This window comes from Megascapheus bottae, chromosome 7, assembly GCF_031878675.1.
Source record: "Megascapheus bottae isolate mThoBot1 chromosome 7, mThoBot2.hap1, whole genome shotgun sequence".
NCBI lineage: Eukaryota > Metazoa > Chordata > Mammalia > Rodentia > Geomyidae > Megascapheus > Megascapheus bottae.
The window spans coordinates 79,364,765-79,388,136 of NC_143515.1; the positions used below are offsets into that span (position 1 = coordinate 79,364,765).

General features: G+C 39.4%; 1 protein-coding gene across 9 annotated transcripts in view; it reads left to right on the forward strand.

The window, feature by feature from the left end:
* Kidins220 (kinase D interacting substrate 220) overlaps positions 1-23,372 on the forward strand; it is a 97,736-nt gene that overhangs the window by 23,181 nt on the left and 51,183 nt on the right. For all 9 annotated transcript variants that reach the window (XM_090337484.1, XM_090337486.1, XM_090337488.1 and 6 more), the window contains exons 11-21: positions 1,799-1,897; positions 3,058-3,235; positions 10,348-10,512; positions 11,106-11,285; positions 12,264-12,429; positions 14,938-15,089; positions 15,563-15,852; positions 18,379-18,519; positions 19,322-19,565; positions 19,733-19,824; positions 20,460-20,604. In XM_090337484.1, coding sequence (XP_090193610.1) covers positions 1,799-1,897; positions 3,058-3,235; positions 10,348-10,512; positions 11,106-11,285; positions 12,264-12,429; positions 14,938-15,089; positions 15,563-15,852; positions 18,379-18,519; positions 19,322-19,565; positions 19,733-19,824; positions 20,460-20,604 — 1,852 coding nt within the window. The remainder of the gene's footprint in view (positions 1-1,798; positions 1,898-3,057; positions 3,236-10,347; positions 10,513-11,105; positions 11,286-12,263; positions 12,430-14,937; positions 15,090-15,562; positions 15,853-18,378; positions 18,520-19,321; positions 19,566-19,732; positions 19,825-20,459; positions 20,605-23,372) is intronic.

The following is a 23,372-nucleotide window of genomic DNA, read 5'->3' on the forward strand; positions in this document are numbered from 1 at the left end:
TGAACCAAGAACCTCAGGTTTCAGCCTTCTAAGTAGCTAGGATTACAGGCATGAGCCACGGCACCCAGCTAAAGAATTGTCTTTACCACTGTGTTTTTATTTCTGTTTCATTTATATGGGACCTGCATAGAATGATGACTTTGAAATTATTTGCTGCAAAATACAGAACTAACTAATCTATTACCATATTGCATAATACTACATTTAAACAAGGCACCCACTCCTTTTTGAAAAAGTCATGAATCCAGGTTTTTTTTTTTTTTTTTTGTGGGTCATAAGGCTTGAACTCTGGGGTGTGGCCTGTCCCTAAGTTCTTCAGCTCAAGGCTACTGTCCTACCCTAGAGCTACAGCCTGACCCTGCTTTTTCTAGTGATTAATTGAAGACAAGAGTCTCTCAGTTTTGTAGTGCCCTGGCTGGCTTTGAAGAGATTCTCAGATCTCAGCCTCCTGAGTAGGCACGAGCCATGTGCCCAGCGTCATGTGTCTAGTTCTAACAAACTTCTTTCCCCTTTGCAATGTGAAGTTGTTTTTTCTACAGTGTTGAAAATTAAATTGGCATGTGTACAAAGAGAAGAGAGACAAATAAAGGCCCATGGCACTAAAAACTCATTAAGATATTTTTATAGCAGTGCACAAAATCTTATAAAATGATGTGAAATTGAAATATCCTTCAATAGTAAGAAATGGAAAGAGCTGGAGTAAATTCTTTCAGTACCATTGGTATAGTTCATAATTTACATTTACAGGAGGACAAAGGATGAACTAATACAACAGTGATGCTGACTGGACTCTAAGTTGGAAATGAACTTTATAACTAGAGTGGGAGGGGAAAGCAGTAGAAAATGAGGGAAGGAACCAGGTACGTGGCTCATGCTTGTAATCCTAGCGATTCAGGAGGCTGAGATCTGAGGATCGAGGTTCAAAGCCAGCCAGGTTCAAAGCCAGCTGGGGGCATGGACACTAAAGTTTCATGAGATGCTTATTTCCAATTAACCACCAGAAAACCAGAAGTGGCCCTATGGCTCAAGAGGTAGGGCGGTAGCCTTGCGTTGAAGAGCTCAGGGACAATGCCCAGGCCCAGAGTTCAAGCCCCACGACTGAAAAAAAAAAAAATGGTTAGGGAACGGGGGAAAACAAGATGAGGGGTGGGGGTGGGGGTATGGAAATGGGGACCAAGACATGTGAAAGGGTATCAGTGTATGGGAATTAATGCACCATCTATCTGGCAAATATCATGTAACCCTTCTATTAATTACAATAAAAATATATGAAAAAAAAGAAAATGAGAGAGGGCTAACAGTGTTCAAAAAGAAATATGCTCATTAACTTATTTATGTAACTGTAACTCCCATGCATCACCTTTACAATGAATAATTTTTAAAGAAAGGATGGAATGAATATCACCCTATATCTCTTCAGATCAACATACTTGCAGCAAATCTGTTTCTGAAAGTAAATGTAAGTTAAAGAATATTTTAATGGACCCAGGAGTTTGGCCTAGTGGTAGAGTGCTTGCCTAGCATGCACGAAGACCCAGGTACGATTCCTTGGTACCACATGTATCGAAAAAAGCCAGAAGTGGTGCTGAGGCTCAAGTGGTAGAGCTCTAGCCTTGAGAAAGTCCAAGGACAGTGCTCAGGCCCTGAGTTCAAGCCCCAGGACTGGCAAAGAAGAAAAAAAAAGAAGATTTTAAATGTAAACTACTATAAGAGTCAGATACTTGTAGACACATGCATGTGTATAATGTTACACTTAGGAATAAAGCTGCTAATCTGTTAAATTTACCTGTGTTTACAGGATGGTGAAACACCACTGATAAAGGCCACCAAGATGAGAAATATTGAAGTAGTGGAGCTGCTACTAGATAAAGGGGCTAAGGTGTCTGCTGTAGATAAGGTAAAGCATGTATGCTGAGAGAACTGTTGGGAGATTGACCTCTACATCTGGTGGACTCAACCCCAGTCCTTTTGATTTTATTTTTTTATTTTTTAATATAAGGCTTTATGCTTTTGCTTGGGGAAGCCTCAGACCCCAGTCTTGTCTCCACCTCCCTCGTAGTTGGATTATAGGTATGTGCCACCATCCCCTGCTCCTGCTGATCATTTTCATTTAGTGTCACAGAGAAATCAGGGTAGCTGAGAACTAGTAATTTATTTGTTGGGGTTAGGGTCATTGGTTGAATTCAATAGAAGTATTTTGTGAAGGAGCCAGATGTGGTGACTCATGCTTGTAATCCTAACTACTCAGGAGGCTGAGACCTTAGGATCACTGTTCAAAGCCAGCCTGGGCACTAAAGATGGTGACTGTTATCTCCAATTAGTCACACACAAAAAAAATGGGAAGTGGGCTGTGGCTCCAGGGGTAGGGCCGTAGCTTTGAGCTAAAGAGCTCAGAGAGTACCCAGGCCAAGAGTTCAAGCGCCATGACCAACAAAAACAAACAAACCAAAGAAGTATTTGTGAAGGAAATATATGGCAGAATACTTGGTAGACTGAATAAGTTTTTTTTCCTACTTTACAATTTTACTTAGTGTTAGTTATGACACTAATAAGGGAGAAGGCTGCTCTTAGGGGAACCAGAAGGTGAGGACAGCAGAAGAGATTATGATGGAGAAAAGGATAGATGTGACACAAAGACTCCAATTTTAAGACTATACCACATTAGCAGATGGTTGACAAGTCATAGAAGCTGGCAAGGTTACTGTACTGGGTGAGGAGGTGAAGGCTGTGAAATGGGAAATTGAATGTTGGAGGAAGGTAGTCAATGTCCCTGGACAGAAAATGCTGGGATGACAGTTGGGTTCTAAGGAAGTACAGCTCAGAGCAGGCAACTCCTTCCTATTTCAGTGAGAGGAAGGGTGAGTTTCTTTCTTAGGGACAGGGAGGAAATAGTTTCTGAGTAAAGAAACTAGAGAAAGACTATGGGAAAGTGAGTTCTATTGTGTCTGTAGTCTGTGTGCAAAGTTTGAAAGTTTCAGATTTTCTATATTACAGAAGAATGGAACATACTACTCTGTTAATACTGTATGCATCAACGTGAATGCCGTTCTTTTACAGAAAGGAGACACTCCCTTGCACATTGCTATCCGAGGAAGGAGTCGGAAACTGGCAGAACTCCTTCTGAGAAATCCAAAGGATGGGCGTTTACTTTATAGGCCTAACAAAGCAGGAGAGACTCCTTACAACATTGACTGTAGCCACCAGAAAAGCATTTTAACACAGATATTTGGAGCCAGTAAGTACTAAGTTTTATCCCTGAGTTAGCTTTTCTTTTTTTTTTTTTTTTTTAATTGCCATTCCTTGGGTTTAAACTCAGAGCCAGGGCACTGTCCTTGTTTAGCTCAAGGCTAGTGCTCTGCCACTTGAGCCACAGCACCACTTTGGGATTTTTCTGTGATCGTGGTGCTTCATGCATGCTAGGCGAGTACTCTACGCTCCCAGCCCCCTGAATTCACTTTGAAATAATGAGTGTCAAAAAGTTGAAAAGTAAGTGGGTCAGCAATTGTCATTTAACTGGAGAATATAAAAATTAAGTTATTATTGTATTGTAAAAAAATAGTCACACTTAGGTCTTTTTGCATTGCAGTGTAGTGTTCTGAATTAAGCACACTGAGTAATCAACCACTTTTTAAAGCTCCTAAAAAGTCCATCTTGTTTTTCTAAGTTCTTCCCCAGATGCTTCCCTAAAGCTTCATGCTGTTATTAAATATGCTTTGTTTTTTGAGCATTTTTAATTCTGAACCTTTGTGTTTTGTTCACTCCTGGCTATATTCTCTTTTCACCCTAGGCATATTCTGTACTTACTAAAAACACCTCTTTCCTTCGGAGTTTATTCTTTTCTGTGACTTTTACAAACGTATCTATTTAACCAGATAAAATGTTTGTCTCATTTGAGTATTTGTATTTATTTCCCTCCCCCCCCCCCTTTTTTTTTGGTGGGTCATGGGGCTTGAACTCAGCCTGGGTGCTGTCTCCAAGCTGCACTTTAGGTCAAGGCTATAGCCCTACCCTTAGGTCTGGACACTGTCCCTGAGCTCTTCAGCTCAAGGCTACTACCCTACCCTTGAGCCAAGCTTCACTTCCCATTTTGTAGAGGTTAATTGGACATAAGAGTCTTAGGTCCTTTTGTGCTTGGGCTGGCTTTGAACCTTGATCCTCAGATCTCAGCCTCCTGAGTAGCTAGAATTACATGCTTGAGCCACTGCGCCTGGTTTTATTTTTCCTTTTTCTGTTGGTTGTGGGGCTTGAACTAAGGGCCTGGGTGCAATCCTTGAGCCTCTTTGCAGTCAAGGCTTTGCTCTATCACTTGAACCACAGCATCACTTCTAGGTTTTGAGTGATTAATTAGAGATAAAAATCTTCTGGGGACTTTTATGCTGAGGCTGACTTTGAGCCACAATCCTCAGATATCTTTTTCTTTCCTCCCCCTCCTCCTCCCCTTCCTTCTTCCTCCCCTCCTCCTCCTCTTCCTCCTCCTCCTCCTTCTTCTTCTTCCTTATTATATGTGATTTTTATTCTATTTCTTTGAGACAATTGTCCCCTGTAGATTCTACCACATTTTTCAGGTCAGGAAGGAACTGTTCCTGAGTTTTCTGTAACATTTAGGATACTTGAATATTGTACTAAGATATACTTGTTAATTGGAAAGGATGCAAATGAGAATGATCCTTCACATATGGCATTTTCTATTAGAACGAACAAAGACTAGTTTTAGGAAGCATCAGGGTATTGTAGACTCATTACCTTCCTATCTATCTTCTCAGCCGTATCTTCTTTTGACATGTGATACTATTGTGATTTTTTTTTTTTGGTGGGTCATGGTGCTTGAACTTGGCCTATTCACTGTCCCTGAGCTCTTCAGCTCAAGGCTACAGGCTTACTCTTGAGCCAAGCCACACTTCCCATTTTTTTAGAGGTTAATTGAAGATTAGAGTCTCAAGTTCTTTTGTACCTCAGCTGGCTTTGAACCTTGATCCTCAGATCTCAGCCTCTTGAGTACTATTGTGATTTTTGAATTTTATTCTATATTCTAATGTAATTTAATTTTATAAGGTCTTGCTATGTAGCACAGGCAAGCTTCACTTGCAAGCCCCTTGTATAGGCATTATACCCAGTAGTAGTTTTTGTATTTTAAAACATTTTTCTAATTATAATAGTAACACATACACACTAAGTTTCAGCAATGAGTTGTAGGGTGCTGGTGGCTCTTAGCTACTCAGGAGGCTATGATCTGAGGATCATGGTTTGAAGCCAGTCTGAGCAGGAAAGTCTATGCAACTTTTACCTCCAATTAACTAACAAAAAGTTGGAAGTGGAGATGTAGCCCAGATAGTAGATTGCCAACCTTGAGAAAAGAAACTGAGCAAGAACATAAGTTTAAGACCTAGTAACAACACAAAAAAAGAAAGAAATATAAAGACATGAAATTAGCAGAAAATGCAAATTTCCTATTATTTCCAACTTAAAATTATTTCAATGACTTCCAGATTTTTATTTACAACTTTACAAACATTTTTGTACTATATGTATAGCTTTAAAACTTAAAAATGATCATAAAGGAAATGCAAATAAAAACAACCCTAAGATACCACCTTACCCCAAACAGAATGGACAACAGCAAATGCTGGTTGGGGATGTGGAGAAAGAGGAGCCCTACTGTACTGCTGGTGGGAATGTAAACTAATATAACCACTCAGGAAAGCTGTTTGGAGGCTCCTCAAAAAACTAAAAAATAGACCTTCCTTATAACCCAGCCACACCACTCCTGGGCATCTACTCTGAGCATCATGATCCAGGGTTATGATAAGAATACCAAGAATACCTGCTCAGCCATGTCTGTTCACAATAGACAAGTGATGGAAACAACTCAGATGCCCCACTACAGATGAATGGATACAAAAAAACGTGGCATATCTATCTATCTATCTATCTATCTATCTATCTATCTATCTATCTAGATACACAATGAAATTCTACATAGCTACCAGGCAAGATAAAATAATGGCATTTCCTGGGAAGTAGATGGAACTAGAGCAAATTATGTTGAGTGAGATAAGCCAAGACCAAAGGAACAAAAGATGCATGGACTCCTTGATATGTGGATATTAGATCCAAACAGTACAAGGGCAAATGACTCAATACTGGGGTATTCAAGGTCATTGACATGAACTTGGAGCTATAAATATAACTATATAAACATAAATCTATGATGGGATATACATTCTATAGACACATTGATATATATTGGTTGATATATATATCTATGACATACAAGAAGTCTCAGCTTAATTTTGCTCTTAAATTTATGTGCCAGTGATTGCATATAGAGATTCTATTCTTTTCTTTCTTACTTACTTTTTTTTTTTGACCAGACTGGTGCTTGAACTCAGGGCCTGAGCATTGTCTTTGGGCTCTTTTCTCAAGGCTAGCACTCTACTACTTGAGCCATAGCACCATTTCTGGCTTTTCTATATATGTGGTACCAAGGAATCAAACCTGGGTCTTCGTGCATGCTAGGCAAGCACTCTACCACTAGGCCAAACTCTTGGCCTAAGCAATTCCATTTTTGAATACTTGTTTGTTAAACTTGACATTTGAAATATGATGTAAAAAAATCAGTGTTCATAAAATCTTAGTAAAAAACTTAAGCGTCAAATTATACCATATTAATAAAGTTTTAATAATTTAGTATCATTCTGAATTATTCCATGATCTTTCATTATTGCTAATAATGCATTCAGTTCTCTTTTGATGAAATTTGCACTTGTTTTGCTGTTAACAGCTAGTGTGAATAGTGAGCACATAATACCCATTAACTTGTTTTTAGGTTCCTTTCCTTTTCAGGTGGTCTTGAAGGTTGAATTAAGGACTCAGGATCCCTAGCAGATACTATACTGATGAATCGCACCTCTAGTCCTTTTCTGCAGTGGTTATTCTTGAATCTGCCTTTCTTTCTTTCTTTCTTTCTTTTCTTTTTTTTTTTTTTTTTGTGGGTGATGGGGCTTGAACTTGTCCTGGGTGCTGTCCTTGAGCTCTTCATCACAAGGCTACTGCCCTACCCTTGAGCCAAGTACCACTTCCCATTTTCTAGGGGTTACTTAGAGATAAGAGTCTCAGGTCCTTTTGTGCCTTGGCTGGCTTTGAACCTTGATCCTCAGAGCTCAGCCTCCTTAGTATCTAGGATTACAGGCATGAGCCACTGAGCCTAGCAAGCTATTCCTGAGTCTTTCTATCTGCCTTTTCTGGCCTGTCCTATGATCTGCCTGTTCTACTATCTTGACTGGGATTATGGTTCTATAACCATATGGAGTCTTGTGGATCTTTCTGTTTGTGCTGGTCTAGAACTAAATCATCAACATCTCAGCCTCTCATGCAGCTGAAGAGCCAACACCACTTAGGATTATAGTTAATTTTCTTTTTTTTTTTTTTTGCCAGTCCTGGGCTTGAGCTCAGGGCCTGAGCACTGTCCTTGGACTTTCTCAAGGCTAGCACTCTACCACTTGAGCCTCAGCACCATTTCCGGCTTTTGTCTATGTATGTGGTACCAAGGAATCAAACCCGGGTCTTCGTGCATGCTAGGCAAGCACTTTAACCACTAGGCCAAACTCCCGGCCCTATAGTTAATTTTCTTAAGCTAAGTACCTAGAGCTAGTATTGGCAAGTCAGTAGATGTCCATAGCTTTAGAATTCCAAATGGTTGTCAAACTGTCTTCTTTTTTTGTAATGTAAGATACTAGCTAGCTCTCTGCAACCTCACAAAAATCATTGCTGGCTTCTTTATTTTTGCTAATTAAAAGTCATTTCAATTTGTGTTTAGAATTATTAATGAAATTGATGTCTTTAATTTTTGCTTTTTTGGGGTTCATTTTCCTACTTTTTCCTTGAGTTCCTACTGCTTTTGAAAATAGATGTTGCATCTGTTTGACTAAGAACTTAGTCTTGTTTAGAATAATGGTTTTAAAATTTTCCATCTTAAAAAAGTCATTGATGTATTTGTCAGATCAGTTGTTTCTTATACTTTAGGCGTCACTATTTTACTCAGAAGGAAAAGTCTTGTTCAGCAAAGATTTTTAAGCATGTCTGTTAGAACTTCTATGGTTTTACATTTCTATTATTTTTTTTTGGTAGTACCGGAGTTGGAACTCAGGGCCTTAAGTTTTCTAGAGTGCTCTACTATTTGAACCATGCTCCCCACTCTTTTTGCTCCAGTTGTTTGTAGATAGGTCCCCCTGCTTTGCCTGGATGAGCCCTTGGCTCTGCCTCTTTCTTTGCTGGAATTACAGATGTGTACCACCATGTGCAACTTGTTCAATGAGATATAGATACCACTCATTTTTTTTTGACCTGGACTAGCCTCAGACTGTGGTCATGCTACCTCTGCCTTTCAAATAGCTAGAATTATAGGCATGTGCCACCATGCCTAACGCTTTATGCATGATTTTGAATGTTTCAGAAAAATTATTTTTTAAGCTATGAAGTATATAGTGTTTTAATTTTAGACAAATGGTTATACTCTCCCCAAACCATGTACTAATTCATAATTTTCCAAATGATTTTAAATTCCTGCAATGTTAATGTCTTACACAATTTGTTCAGTGTTCTAATTACTACAGTTATATAGTATTTTTTATTCTTTTCTGTAGTGATGGTATCCTCTGGTAGACTTTAGACTTCTTTCTTAGCTGTTCTTATAAGTTCTTCGTGCTTTACAATTAAAAAAAATACTCTGAGGGGTTTTGTTGGAATTTTTTTTAAGTGATAGGTTAATTTGGTGAGAATTGGTATTTCTGTGTCATTGAACCTTTCTTTTTTTTTTTTTTTTGCCAGCGCTGGGGCTTGAACTCAGGGCCTGAGCCCTGTCCTTGGGCTTTTCTCAAGGCTAGAGCCCTACCACTTGAGCTTTAACACGACTTCTGGTCTTTTCTATGTGTGTGGTACCAAGAAATCGAACCCTCGTCTTTGTGCATGCTAGGCAAGCACTCCTACCACTAGGCCAAACTCCTGGCCCTGTCATTGAACCTTTCTACCAAGAACCAACAACCATAGATTATTTCTTTTGGCCTAATTACGTATTACATTATTCACCAAAACTTTATAACACGTTTGTGCATGTGAGTGTATGTATATGTACATGTCCAGTGTGTTACTATTAGGGCTTGAACTCAAAGCCTCATTCTGTCACTTGATTTTTCCATACATGACTGTGCTCTACCACTTGAACCTTATCTCTACTTCTGGCTTCTTGATGGTTGATTGGAGATTGAGTATCTTAGACTGTTCTGCCTGGGCTAGCTTCAAACTGTACTCTTCAGATCTCAGTCTCCTGTAACTGGGATTACTGGCGTGAACCACCAGCATTTAATTTTTTGTTGTTGTTGTTGGTGTAGGGCTTGAACTCAGGGCCTGGGCTCTATCTCTGAGCTCTTCAGCTCAATGCTAGCACTCTACCACTTGAGCCACAGCGTAACTTCTGGTTTTCTGGTAGTTAATTAGAGATAAGAGTCTCATGGACTTCAGTGCCTGGGTTGACTTTGAACCATGATCCTTAGATCTCAGTGTCCAGAGTAGCTAGGATTGTAGTCATGAGCTACCAGCGCCTAGCTGGTATTATCTCTTCCTTCTTTTTCTCAATTTCCTCTTTCCCCTTCATAATTTTCCAGCATATTTTGTAATTAATAGGTATTGTAAGTTCCATGAAATAAGGTATTTTTCTAAGAATCTCTGAACCTATTTTTTTTTGTATGTGTGTGTGGGGGTGGGTGGGTAGTAGGGTGTCATGGGGCTTAAACTCGGCCTGTAAACCCTCCCTGACCTCTTTAGCTCAAGGCTACTGCCCTACCCTTGAGCCAAGCTCCAGTTCCTATTTTCTAGAGGTTAATTGGAGATAAGAGTCTCAGGTCCTTTTGTTCCTGGGCTGGTTTTGAACCTTGATCCTCAGGTCTCAGCCTCCTGAGTAGCTAGGATTACAGGTGTGAGCCACCACACCTGGCTCTGAACTTATTTTTACACAGGTCAAATTGTAAACAAGAAGTTTGTTTTTCCTAATTATCAAGAAATGAAAATTGGGGGCTGTGAGTTTGGCCTAGTGGTAGAGTGCTTGCCTAGCATGCATGAGGATCTGGGTTCAATTCCTTGGTACCAAATATGTAGAAAAAGCTGGATGTGGTGCTATGGCTAAAAAGGTAGAGTTCTAGTCTTGAGAAAAAGCCAAGGACAGTGCTCAGGCCCTGAGCTCAAGCCCAAGACTGCCCCCCACACCAAAAAAAAGAAAGAAAAAGAAAATTGGTATTCTTTTCTACTAATGATGCTACTATGTAACATAAAAATGTGATGTGTTTCTAATTACAGGACACTTGTCTCCTACTGAAACAGATGGTGACATGCTTGGTTATGATTTATATAGCAGTGCCCTAGCAGACATTCTCAGTGAACCTACCATGCAGCCACCCATTTGTGTGGGCCTATATGCACAGTGGGGAAGTGGGAAATCATTTTTACTCAAGAAACTGGAAGGTAAAGATGTTTGTACAAAGTCTGTGTGTATATAGTGAGGTTTTCTCTGTATAAAAACACAGCTCCGTGTATAGGTATTTGTGTGACACAACTTATAAAATAAAGTCATTGGGTTTTTCAGGTCTCAATTTTCCCCATCGTTCTTTGAATTTGTGTCTAATATCAGGCAGAAACCCTCAGTAGCTGGGTTCGCAGTCAGGAGGCATGTGCCCTGGCTATAGCAGACCAGAGGTGTCTCATGCCTTGCTTCCTACACAGCTGCCTTTCATCCCCTTTACCTGGCAATTGTGCTTGTTCTCAAGGACAGGTTTCAGTATTCCTTGTAGGTAATTGCCTCACATTTTATAGAGTGACTGAGGGGACTCATTTGGGATTTGTACTTTTATTTCTGCACACAGAAACAAAGCATTGTTGTTTGCATATTGCAAATGGTAAAGTAGAATCACCACCAAAATCTTGACAAATGAGAATATATGTGAAAGAGTTTGGGACATCCTGAGGACGGAGCAGGGCAGTGAGTAGATGCATAGGTGTGTCTGCAGGGAATAAGTTGAAACAACAGAAATAAGGTCTCGTATGAATTTCTCTTTCAGATGAAATGAAGACATTCGCAGGACAACAAATTGAGCCTCTTTTTCAGTTTTCTTGGCTTATTGTATTTCTAACCTTGCTACTTTGTGGAGGGCTTGGCTTACTGTTTGCTTTTACAGTGGACCTGAATCTTGGTATTGCAGTGTCATTGAGCTTCCTGGCTCTCTTATATATATTCTTTGGTAAGTCTTTCCTTTTATCTTCTTTGAAAATGGAGAAAAGAAAATCAAGACTAATTGCTTTACTTAAAACATGCTTTCCTTTTACAATCTATATGTAATTTTTAAGTTGGCTAAGAAAATTGATCTTTGCTGTTTTATAAATTGGCTTACAGTAACATTGTCCATGAACTGGCTGCAATAGTTTTAGAACCTAATGGAGTACTTGTTAATATTTTAGCAGGACTTTATTTACATATGTAAATATGGTTTATTAATGACCTAAATTTTTTTTTTTGGTGGATGTGTGCCAGTACTAGAGCCTGAACTCAGGGTCTGAGCACTGTCCTTTTAGCTTTTTTATTCAAGGCTTATGCTCTACCACTTGAGCCAGAGCTCTACTTTTGGCTTTCTGGTGGTTACTTGGAGATAAAAGTCTCATAGACTTTCTTGCCCATTGACTTTGAACCATTATCTTCATATGTCAGTCTCAAGAGTAGCTAAGATTACAGGTATGAGCCATTGGCTATAAATACGCCTTTGAAGAGAAAACTATAGCCTTCCCTGTCAGATTCTAGAGCATTTTGACAATAACTAAAGAAATTAGTTTATCTAATTAGTTTATCTAAGAAAATAAAATATAATCCCTGTCTCTGTTAGTATCTTCAGGTACAAGTGCTGAGCTGCAAAACTAGATATATAACCTTGAAGTGCTTGCTGTTTGGCTCTGAGCCATGGGTCTGTTTCTGTTTAAGGCGTTATCTTTCTGGTTATGATTCTTAGGCTATATTTTAGTCAGCTTGCATTTTTTTTCACTTACCTTTTTTGTGTTGGGGAGATTCATTAAGGAACATTTTGAGGAGTACAAAGAAATTAATGTGGACCATTAAAGATCATATTACCTTGGCTGTCCTTACTCAGTATTTGACTATTTAAAGAAAAGAACCTGGATGGTTGATGATCATTTTCAGTGATTTTTTTTTTAAAAAAATTGCATTTCAGTTGTCATTTACTTTGGTGGACGGAGAGAAGGAGAGAGCTGGAACTGGGCCTGGGTCCTTAGTACCAGATTGGCAAGACATATTGGGTATTTGGAGCTTCTGTTCAAGTTGATGTTTGTGAACCCACCAGAGTTGCCAGAGCAGACGACAAAAGCTTTACCTGTGAGGTGAGTTGTTTCCTTTGTTGGAAATAACTTCTAATAAGATAAAGGAAAAAAACTGCTTTTATTGCCAGGCGCCAGTGGCTCATGCCTATAACCCTGTTACTGAGGTGGCTGAGATATGAGGATTGCTGTTCAGAGCCAGCCCAGGCATGAAAGTCCATGAGACTTTTACCTCCAGTTAGCCACCAGAACACCAGAAGTGGTGCTGTGGCTCAAGTAGTAAAGCACTAGCCTTGAGCTGGAGAGCTCACTGCCCAGGCCGAGTCAAGCCCCACGACTGACACCCCCCCCCAAATTTTGCTTTTACTTAATAAAGTTTACAGTGCACTGTATTTCAAAAAGCATTGGTAACCTTTTATATGAAAACTAAAATAAAATGAAAACATGCTTACATATATGCTCATACATTTCATCTTTTGTATCTGTCTTATACCTCATCACTTTTCTGTAAAGAAACCTGTTTAACTCTGATTTGCCACATTTCATTTGTGCAGATTACACACACGCACACACACACACTCACACACACACACACACACACACACACACACTCTTTTGATTATATGTTACCATCCTTCGAGTTTTGTTTTTGAGCATTACAAAGAGCAGGTCTTCAGGCAGGCTAGATAAGTGCTCTTCTACTGAGCACCATCCCAGCACTACAGACATCCTTTGAGGCACACTTTGAAAAGAATATTGTATTAAAATGGAATCCTGCTCTTTGGAGCTCCAGCCTGGTGATTTGTTATCTCCTTAAATGAGCATGCAACCTGAAAGCACTCAGCTTGTCTGTCTGTATTTCTCTCTCCTCATTGCTGCAGTGATTTCCATGTCTGTGTAAAATGATTCATATCACAATAGGAAAATTATCAGTAAACTTCAAAGATAAACAACACTTGAGGGACCACACATGTAGCCTGGTGATAGAGTGCTTAGCTTGCATGCATGAAGCCCTGGGTTCAGTTCCTCTGTACCACATACACAGAAAATGTCAAAAGTGACTCTGTGGCTCAGGTGGCAGAGTACTAGCCTTGAGCAAAAAAGTATCCAAGGACAGTGCCCAGACCCTGAGTTCAAGTCCCAGGAAAAACAACAACAACAAAAACACTTAAGCGAAGGAATAAAGAAAATTGCTTGGGTCTTCAAATAAAAGTAAAATGAAAAAAGAAGTAAGAAAGTAAAAGGAGGCCGGGAGTTTGGCCTAGTGGTTAAAGTGCTTGCCTAGCATGCATGAAGACCCGGGTTCGATTCCTTGGTACCACATACATAGAAAAAAGCCGGAAGTGGTGCTGAGGCTCTAGTGGTAGAGCTCTAGCCTTAAGAAAGTCCAAGGACAGTGCTCAGACCCTGAGCTCAAGCCCAGGACTGGCCAAAAAAAAAAAAAAAAAAAGGAAAAGGAAAAGAATTTCAGTAAGAATTTATCAAGCGAGGGGCCAGAAATTTGGCCTAGTAGTAGTGCTTGCCTAGCATGCATGAAGACCCAGGTTTAATTCCTTGGTACCAAATACATAGAATAAAGCTGGAAGTGGTGCTATGGCTTTAATGGTAGAGCTCTAGCCTTGGGAAAGCCCAAGGACAGTGCTCAGGTCCTGAGTTCAAGGCCCAGGACTGGCAAAAAAAAAAAAAAAGAAATCCAGAAGTGTGGTTGAGCACTAGCCTTGAGCAAAAACAAAAAAACACCTCAGGAACAGCACCCAGACCCTGAGTTCAAGCCCTAGGACCAGAACAAAAAGACATTGATTCTGAGATCCAAGATGCAAAGAATTCTGTTATTTTCAATAATTATGAAAAGAATATTTTATAACTATGTTGAAATCTATAGATATTGAAGCTGTAAATAAAATGAGACATTAGAAAAGTTTTTAAATGATATTATTAGCAGTAAAATTCTTGATGAGTATTTTTCTTACATTCTAAAGTCTTCAGTTAGGTTTTAGAAAACTTTTTTGTGTAACATTTGTATGTACATCTTAACATGGAGTACCACCTAATAATCACTGTGCAATGGAATCTGCTGAGGTGTCTGATAATCCCTACCAAAGTTCTATCATTGCTGTCTCCTTCTGCCTTGAGAGTTACTTTGTATACATTTAGCTTTTGTCAATGGCTTTTTCCTAAGAGAATAGTAGAATGTTGAAAGTAGAATGTTGGGGTGGGGGTGGGGGGCTAGTGGTAGAATGCTTGCCTACCATACACAAAGACCTGCATTTGATTCCTCATTACCACGTACATAGAAAAGCTGGAAGTGATGCTGTGCCTCAAGTGGTAGAGCACTAGCTTGGAGGAAAACCCAAAGACAGTGCTCAGGCCTTGAGTTTAGTCCCTAGGACTGGCAAAAAAAAAAAAAAAAAGGCAAAAGAAAGTAGAAGGTGCCTAAGTCCAAGCTCTTTCTGGACTCAGAACTTTGAAAGCAACATCAAGGAAGTATAGAGTAAATGGAAATGACATATGTTCAGGTTATTTGTTGCTTTAGGTAGCTGAGTAATGTTTTGGTTGGTCTTTTTCCCCAAGGTTTTTGTTTACAGACTACAATAGGCTGTCCAGTGTGGGTGGAGAAACTTCCTTGGCTGAAATGATTGCAACCCTCTCAGATGCTTGTGAGAGAGAATTTGGCTTTTTGGCAACCAGGCTTTTTCGAGTATTCAAGACTGAAGATTCTCAGGGTAGAATTTCCTTTCTTTTTCTTTGTGTGTGAGAGGGTGAAGATGTAGTGAATGAATATAGTCATCAGATGCTATGATTGTAACAATTAGAATTTTCTAGACAGTTGATATGTTAATTGAAAGCATCCATCCCAGAAGACCACCAGACACAGGCATATGCAGGAAAAGCAGTTTATTGCCAGTCAAGGCTGACAAGGCATTGAGTTAGAGGCAGGAATTAAGGGAAGTCCTCTGCTTGTGTTAGCAGCTGAAAGCTAAAGATGGCACAGAGCGGGGCGGGGTTTTTTGACAGTTTCAGGTAGGGTTAAGGGTAAACATGGCTCCGGAAGTGAAGTGGGAGGAATGGCCAACAGTTAGGCCTGGCCTGACCAGCTTTGGAGATGTGGGAGGGGCTGAAGACCTGACTTGGAGGGCCTGTTCACATGAATACGTGTTAAAAAACAAAACAAAAAAATCCATTTGTTGTATTGCAGGTAAAAAGAAGTGGAAAAAAACATGTTGTCTCCCATCTTTTGTCATCTTCCTTTTTATCTTGGGTTGCATTATTGCTGGAATTACTCTACTGGCCATATTCAGAGTTGACCCAAAGCATTTGACAGTCAACGCTGTCCTCATATCAATTGCATCTATAGTGGGATTGGCTTTTGTGCTGAACTGTCGTACATGGTGGCAGGTGTTGGATTCGCTCCTGAATTCTCAAAGAAAACGCCTCCATCATGCTGCCTCCAAACTGCACAAGTTGAAAAGTGAAGGATTCATGAAAGTAAGCACTCTTTTGGCTATATAATGTGTATATGCTACCACAGCCATGCTTTCTTGGGCTTACGGAATGTGTTCTGTGAATGTTAAGGTAGTAGGGGTGTGTGTGTGTGTTTCAATGATGGAACACAAGACTTTACAAATGCTAGGTAAGCACTCTTAACACTAAGCTATACCCTAGACTTGTTGGATTTTGTTAAGTTTACTTACTTTCATTCAAGACTATTTTGTTTTGCTTTTTATTTTGTGCCTGTCCTGGGGCTTGAACTCAGGGCTTGGGTTCTTGGCTGAGTTTCTTTTTAATTTTATTTTATTGTTGGGGTGATATATAGAGAGGTTACAGTAACATTCATCAGGTAGTGGGTACATTACTTCTTGAACATTGTTACCCTTTCCCATGTTTTTCTCCTACTTTCCTTTCCCCCACCCCCTCTTCTTGTGTTTCCTTTCCCTTCCCTTCCCATTTTCAAATACATAAACAAATGTATATACAATATACCAAGTACCAAAGTCAGATACAGTAGCAACATGAGATAAACCTTAAGGAGAAAAGAAGAAAAAAGAAATAGCTTCACACAGTACACTAAGAATGACAACCACAAAGATAAACCTCTTGTTTTCATACCCTGGAGTTCATTTTGATTAGCCTCATCCTATATGAACATATGTACCTAGCTTTTGAGCTATTGTGATCCTCTGTTAGGAGAATCCTAAACGTATACTAATTGTGACAAATGAGGGAAACCATGTTTCCCTCATAGGGAAGCCTATGTTTCTTTGGATCTGGCTTACTTCACTTAATATGATTAAGTTTCTTTTCCTTAAGTCACTCCACTGCTTGAGCCAAAGCATGACCTCTGTTTTTTTTTTTTTTTTTTTTAATGATTAATTAGAAGTAAGAGTCTCACAGACTTTTCTGCCTAGATTCTCTTTGAACTTCAATCCTCAGATCTCACTTCCTGAGTAGTTTGGATTATAAGTGTGAGCCACCCGCACCTGGCTTCAAGACTATGTTTTAAAACGTGTTTTAGGATTATAGGTAAATCCAGAAGACATACAGAGATGTCCTGTATGACCTGCCCTCCCACATGTACAGAAGTAACTTGGTTATCAACACCTTGGCTAAGAATGGGATCCATCACAATTCCCTGTGTTATAATTACTAAGGCTCGTTCTTGATTTTACATCCTGTGGGTTTGGATATAGTTTCCATCATAATAGTATCCTACAGAGCATTTTCATTGTCATGAAAGCTTCCCTTTTTTTGGTGGGTCATGGGGCTTGAACTCGGTTTGGGCACTGTTCCTGGGCATTGTCCCTGAGTTCTTCAGCTGAAGGCTACCCCTCTACCCTTGGGCTAAGCCCCACTTCCTGTTTTTTAGAGGTTAATTGGAGATAAGAGTCTCAGGTCCTTTTGTGCCCTAGCCGGCTTTGAACCTTGATCCTCAGATCTCAGCCTCCTGAGTAGCTAGGATTACAGGCATGAGCCACCATGCCCATGCCAGCTTTACCCATACCTTTCTTCAGCTCTTCCAACCCTGGCAATCAGTGATCTCTTCACTCTCCACACTAGTGCCTATTCCAGAATATTATGTAGTTGGAATCATATACCATGCAGCCTTCTCAGATTGTCTGCTTTTACTTCGTAATTCACATCCATATTCTTTCCACAATTCTAGACCTCAGTTCTTTTTAGCACTGACTAATGTACTGGTGCCTGAGTGGAACACACATTAATTTGTTCATCTGATGAAGGCACCTTTGCATCAAGTTTTAGCAGTTAAGAATAAAGCTACTATATGGGATGGGAGTTTGGCCTAGTGGTAGAGTGGTTGCCTAGCATACACAAATATCAGGGTTCAATTCACATAAATAGAAAAAGCTGGAAGTGGTGCTGTGGCTCAAGTGATAGAGGTCTAGTCTTGAGAAAGCCCGAGGACAGTACTCATACCCTGAATTCAAGCCCCAGGACTGGCAAAAAAAAAAAATAAGCTACTATAAATACCTGTGTGAAGGTTTTTGTGTAGACATGTCTTCAGCTTCAGCTTCTTTTGGTAAATTTCCAAGGAAAATGATTTTTAGTTTATTTTGTCTAAAACTACTAAATGACACAGGGCCTCATAGTATGGTTCTGTAACCTTGTGGCTACCTGGAAAGGTGTGGGAATGGGGTCCACCCAGACCATACTTTGCACCTAAAAGGTTTAAAGAATTCTATAGGATCTTTGTTTCATCAAGGGCAGAGAGGACTAGGGGACTAACTGTAAAACTCAGCAGACATTTTGAATATGCATTCAATTCTAAGTCTTTTGGTGTGCAGAGCCTCTGATTTTGGCAAGTAAGTTAAGACAGCCTCAGCTCTGTCCTGACATGCTGACTATGAAGTGCTTGGATTTATGTGTAGTTGTCTTGTACACTATGAAATACTCTTCAGCTTGAGGTGGAACTTCAGCTGGGGACAAGGACTTTGAATTTCTTTCCTGTTGAATGACTTTGTACCCTCCGTCTCATGTCTTCTGTGCTTTGTGCAGGTTCTCAAGTGTGAAGTGGAGCTAATGGCCAGGATGGCAAAAACCATTGATAGCTTCACTCAGAATCAGACAAGGCTGGTGGTTATCATTGATGGGTTAGATGCCTGTGAGCAGGACAAAGTCCTTCAGATGCTGGATACTGTAAGTCCTAAGCACTTCCAAACTTGTCATTTTTACTTTGTGGCAGAGGAAGGATGCATGACTTCACAGTGCACATTTTTTGTAGTCCTTGTTTCTCTAGTCCACTTTCACTCATAAATGCAACTATGCTCTGTGTTGAAAAAGAGTAGCAAGAATAAATATTTCATCATGAAGACATTTAAATAATTTGAGTTCATGATGGTGTGAGGCAAAAACCAAATGGAGCACCTCTTAGAGCAAATGTGGCAATGGCCATGCTTTGCAGGTAGTTATGGGTACACTCCAGGATAGGGTAAGGAATCCGGAGAATTTGGATGCTTGTTGTAACTGTGGGCCAAGATCAGTGTATCAAGGGCATGTGCTCACAGATATTTCTCTGTGTGTTATCTTTCTCGTATAGATAGCAAGTATCTCAAAGGGGGACAGTTATGATTTCTTTTATTTTTTTTAAATTAGCTTTAAGTAGTTGTACCAAGGGGTTTCAATCCGCAAATCAGTTGATAAGTACATGTAACTTGACTGATGTTACCTTTCCCATCATTCTCCCAACTCTTTCACAACCCTACCCATTAATTGTTTTCTTGTCAGGTTTTGTCACTGTCAGAGGGTGACAACCCCAGATTGAGCTATCAGTAAAATTTGAAATAGAATAAATGTTCAAATAGAATAAATTTTGATGGATAATAACTACTATTTTTAGCATAGTCACCTAAGGATAAGCATAGATTTTCAAAAAGATAACCTTATTATTTTGAATAATTTAAAATTTATCCCACAACCATACTTTTTTTTTCTCCTATAGGTCAGAGTTCTATTTTCAAAAGGCCCATTTATTGCCATTTTTGCAAGTGATCCACACATTATCATAAAGGCCATTAACCAGAACCTCAATAGTGTGCTTCGTGATTCAAATATAAATGGACATGACTATATGCGCAATATAGTTCATTTGCCTGTTTTCCTTAATAGTCGAGGACTGAGCAATGCAAGGAAATTTCTGGTAACATCAGCAACAAATGGGGATATTTCTTGCTCAGATGCTGCAGGTAAATATCCAGCTCCTAAAGTACATGGGTTAAAATAATTTTGAAGGTTTTTTTTTTTAACGGTATCTCTCTTTTTATCTTAAAGAATGCCATTGGTATTTCACATCACTTGAATATTATACATAGCAGAACTCTGCCCAAGCTGCTTTCTCAATCTGTTGTTTCAGGGATACAGGAAGATGCTGACAGAAGAGTTTCACAGAACAGCCTAGGGGGGGAGATGACAAAGCTTGGTAGCAAGACAGCCCTCAATAGACGGGTAAGATGCCATTTGCATTATTAATTTAATTAGCTAATTAATCTAAAGTTTCCATAGGATGCTGGGGATTGAACCCATTGAGAGCACTTACTGCACCTCTAGGCCCGATTCATTTTTTGCTATAAATCTGTGTTGCAGTTGTTCAAATAGACTTAAGCTGATGCAGCTTAGTCTTTTGTTATTATTATATTGAACTCTTGCCGTATACATTACCTCTGGATTTCCTTCACCCTTTGGGAGTTACAGGAAGGGTCTTTACCTCTAGCCAATCACGACCTTAACAAAAGGGAGGAGTCTTCTTCCTCCCAGCCTCTTCTCAGCCCAGATGCTGACCCAGATCTCAGTTGTATCAAAACCTGAATGAGAATTTCAATCAAAAGGTTTCATGTGTCGTATTAGGCCTGTGACCCTCATTGCTGTGAAGGGCAAGAGTGTGTGAACAAGACGTGTGGGTCTGTCTTGGTCTGGCTTTCCTTTGGTGTGCACAGACTTGTGGTATGATGTGCTCTGTTCCAGGACACTTACCTCATGTGGTAAAGGGGAAGAGGTTTGTGAACAAGACCTGCGGGTCTGTCTTGGTCTGGCTTTCCTCTGGTGTGCACAGATGTATGGGATGAGTGTTCTCTCTGTTCCAGGACACCTACCGCAGGAGGCAGATGCAGAGGACCATCCCCCGGCAGATGTCCTTTGACCTCACCAAGCTGTTGGTCACTGAGGACTGGTTCAGTGACATCAGCCCTCAGACCATGAGAAGATTGCTCAATATTGTTTCTGTCACAGGTGACTTTAGTTTTTATTATCCGTAGTAGATAATAAGCTTTCTGTTATTTTTGTGGTGCTGGGGAAGGAACCCAGAGCTTTTATACAGGCAAGGTGAGAAACACACCAGCTCTGAAAATGAACTCTAATATTCACAAAGCAATTTAATTTTAGAAACAGTTATGTTGTCTTTACGTTTACATTGTTGAATATTGATTTTGTTTGTATTAAATTATGGAAGTCAGTGTTAGTTGATGACAAAAATCAGTACTAGTGTACACTGTTGTTTTAAAATTTGATGGTTTTAAAAATCTTCTACTTGGCCGAGAGTGTGGCCTACTGGTAGAGTGCTTGCCTAGTATGCACTAAGATCCGGTTCAATTCCTCCATAGAAAAAAAGCTGGAAGAGGCGCTAAAGCTCAAGTGGTAGAGCTCTAACCTTGAGAAAGCCCAAGGACAGTGCTCAGGCCCTAAGCTCAAGCCCAGGACTTGAAAAAAAAAAATCTTTTACTTGGTCTCAGATTTATATTATTTCTGTGTATGAAGATAACTTTATATTAATATAGATAACTGAATATAATTAACTAAAAATCTAAATTGTAGACATTCAGATTGTACATATTACTATGTTTTAGTTTTATATGATATTTAATATTAAAAACATTTACAGCAAAATTGAGGATTATTGCTTTGTGACAGAATTCTTTGCATGGAATTCTGTCTTCCACCATATTGAGACTTACAGCAGTCACATAAATACTTGTAATTTAGAATTTCTTACTCTGAACATTATTAATTGGTACTTTGTAGTATATCCTAGTACTAACTGTGAGGAATTGTGTTACCCAAAATTGTGATTATACTAAGGTTGGGATTCATGCTCTGAGTTGTATTCTACATAAAGTTGTATTTGATATATCTTTGAAAATTAAATCTCTCCAAATGAGGTCTCATCACACTGTAATTGTTTGCTTATGGAACTGCTTCATTATATTATTGACAGCATTTAGGTATTCATTTAAGAATATGTGTTAAGTCTCTGTGCATAGTACCATGTTCATAAATTAAGCAGTGAGCAAGATAAAGTTGGGAAAACTGAAGATGGGTGTCACATAGGATAGTGAAATGGAGATAGTACTTACGCTGTCATTTCCTCCTGAAGAACTTTTCTGAACTCTACCTCCATCTCTAGCTACTGCCCTGTTATTCCTGTTGTTTTCCTGTAATCTTTTAGATTTGCCCCAAGGCTCTTTTGCTCTTAGTACTTCAACAAAATTACAGTTTCAAGGTCACCATATTTTAGAATTCCATTGGCCAGACCTTATATGTGACCCTATTATCAGCAGTTAAGAATGTTTTGATCAGTTCTCCTTGTCACGCTTTGCTTTGTCTTCTTTGGCTTCCAGAGTTCTGTACTTACGGTGTTTTCCTCTTGCATTCTGTGGTTATTCTTCATCTCTACTTGCCATTTATCATTAGAATGCTCTTGGCCATAGTTCTTTTTTTTTGGCCAGTCCTGGGGCTTGAACTCAGGGCCTGAGCACTGTCGTTGGGCTTTTTCCTCAAGGCTAGCACTCTGCCACGTAAGCCACAGCATCATGTCTAGCTTTTTCTATGTATGTAGTACTGAGGAATCAAACCCAGGTCTTTGTGCATGCCAGGCAAACTCCCAGCCCTGGAAGGAGATTTAGCTGCTTCTTTTAGACTAGATTTCCCATTTTTCTTTTTGCACAGTAATTTATGTTTATCTCCAGGATAGCCCCTACCTTATAGTGTTACAGTTTCATTTCTTCACCTTTCCCAGCATACCTTGAGTTCTTTGACTATAGAGGCTATCTACTTGAAGTATTCAGTGCCTTTCCTAGAGCTGTTGCTTTGAGGACCAAATCTAGTCATTATGGAGCTGAGGTTCACCTTATATGATTATAACCTGAGTCTCCAATTCAGCTCTCAAAGTTCTGACCAGGTTTTGCTTTCAGTTTAAAAGCTCTAGAATCATATCATCCGTGTTGCGAGCATATTTGAATGTTTTGCTTTTCATTGTCCTTTTGTTACTCATTTAGTTCTACATTGACCTATTCATGCTTTATAGAGAGATATCCTCTTGTTATAATTTATGATAAATTCATTTCATAGACTTTGGTTTGATTTGTTTTGTGTTTTTCTGAGAGTAGACTTTGGAAGACCATAGGTTCTTTAAAAGTATTTTATCCTCAACATTTGTACATCACTATTTATGATACATCTGTGAGCATCATAGGTCATTTGAAAGGAAGCCAAAACCCTGTCACTGATCTAGCAGACTAGGTTCCATCTACTGGAGAAAGAACATTCAGGGTGAAAACATATATAAGCAGACAAATGAGGAGCTGAAGACGTGGGAGCTATATATCTGTATCTATCAGTAGTAGAGAAAGAAATGACTGAAATGTGAATCAAAGATAAGTTAGATACCTTAGACCTGATACGAAGTAAACTGGTAATAATGAAATAAAACAGTCCATGTTGGTTTTTCCCTTTTTTTGTGGGACTTGAACTCTGGGCCTGGGTGTTGTCCCTGACTCTTCAGTTCAAGGCTATTATTGCCCTACCCCTTGAGCCACATCACCACTTCCAACGGTCCATGTTTTAAAATTTAAAAACAACAATATCTGCAAATTGTATCTTTACCAAATCAAGGTGAAACTGGTTATAATGAAGTGAAATCATTATGAATGAAAGGAAATCCTGGTACTGAAAGTTCGACAATAGCAACTGTCTACCTGTAATCATGCTCAGTGGTAGAACAC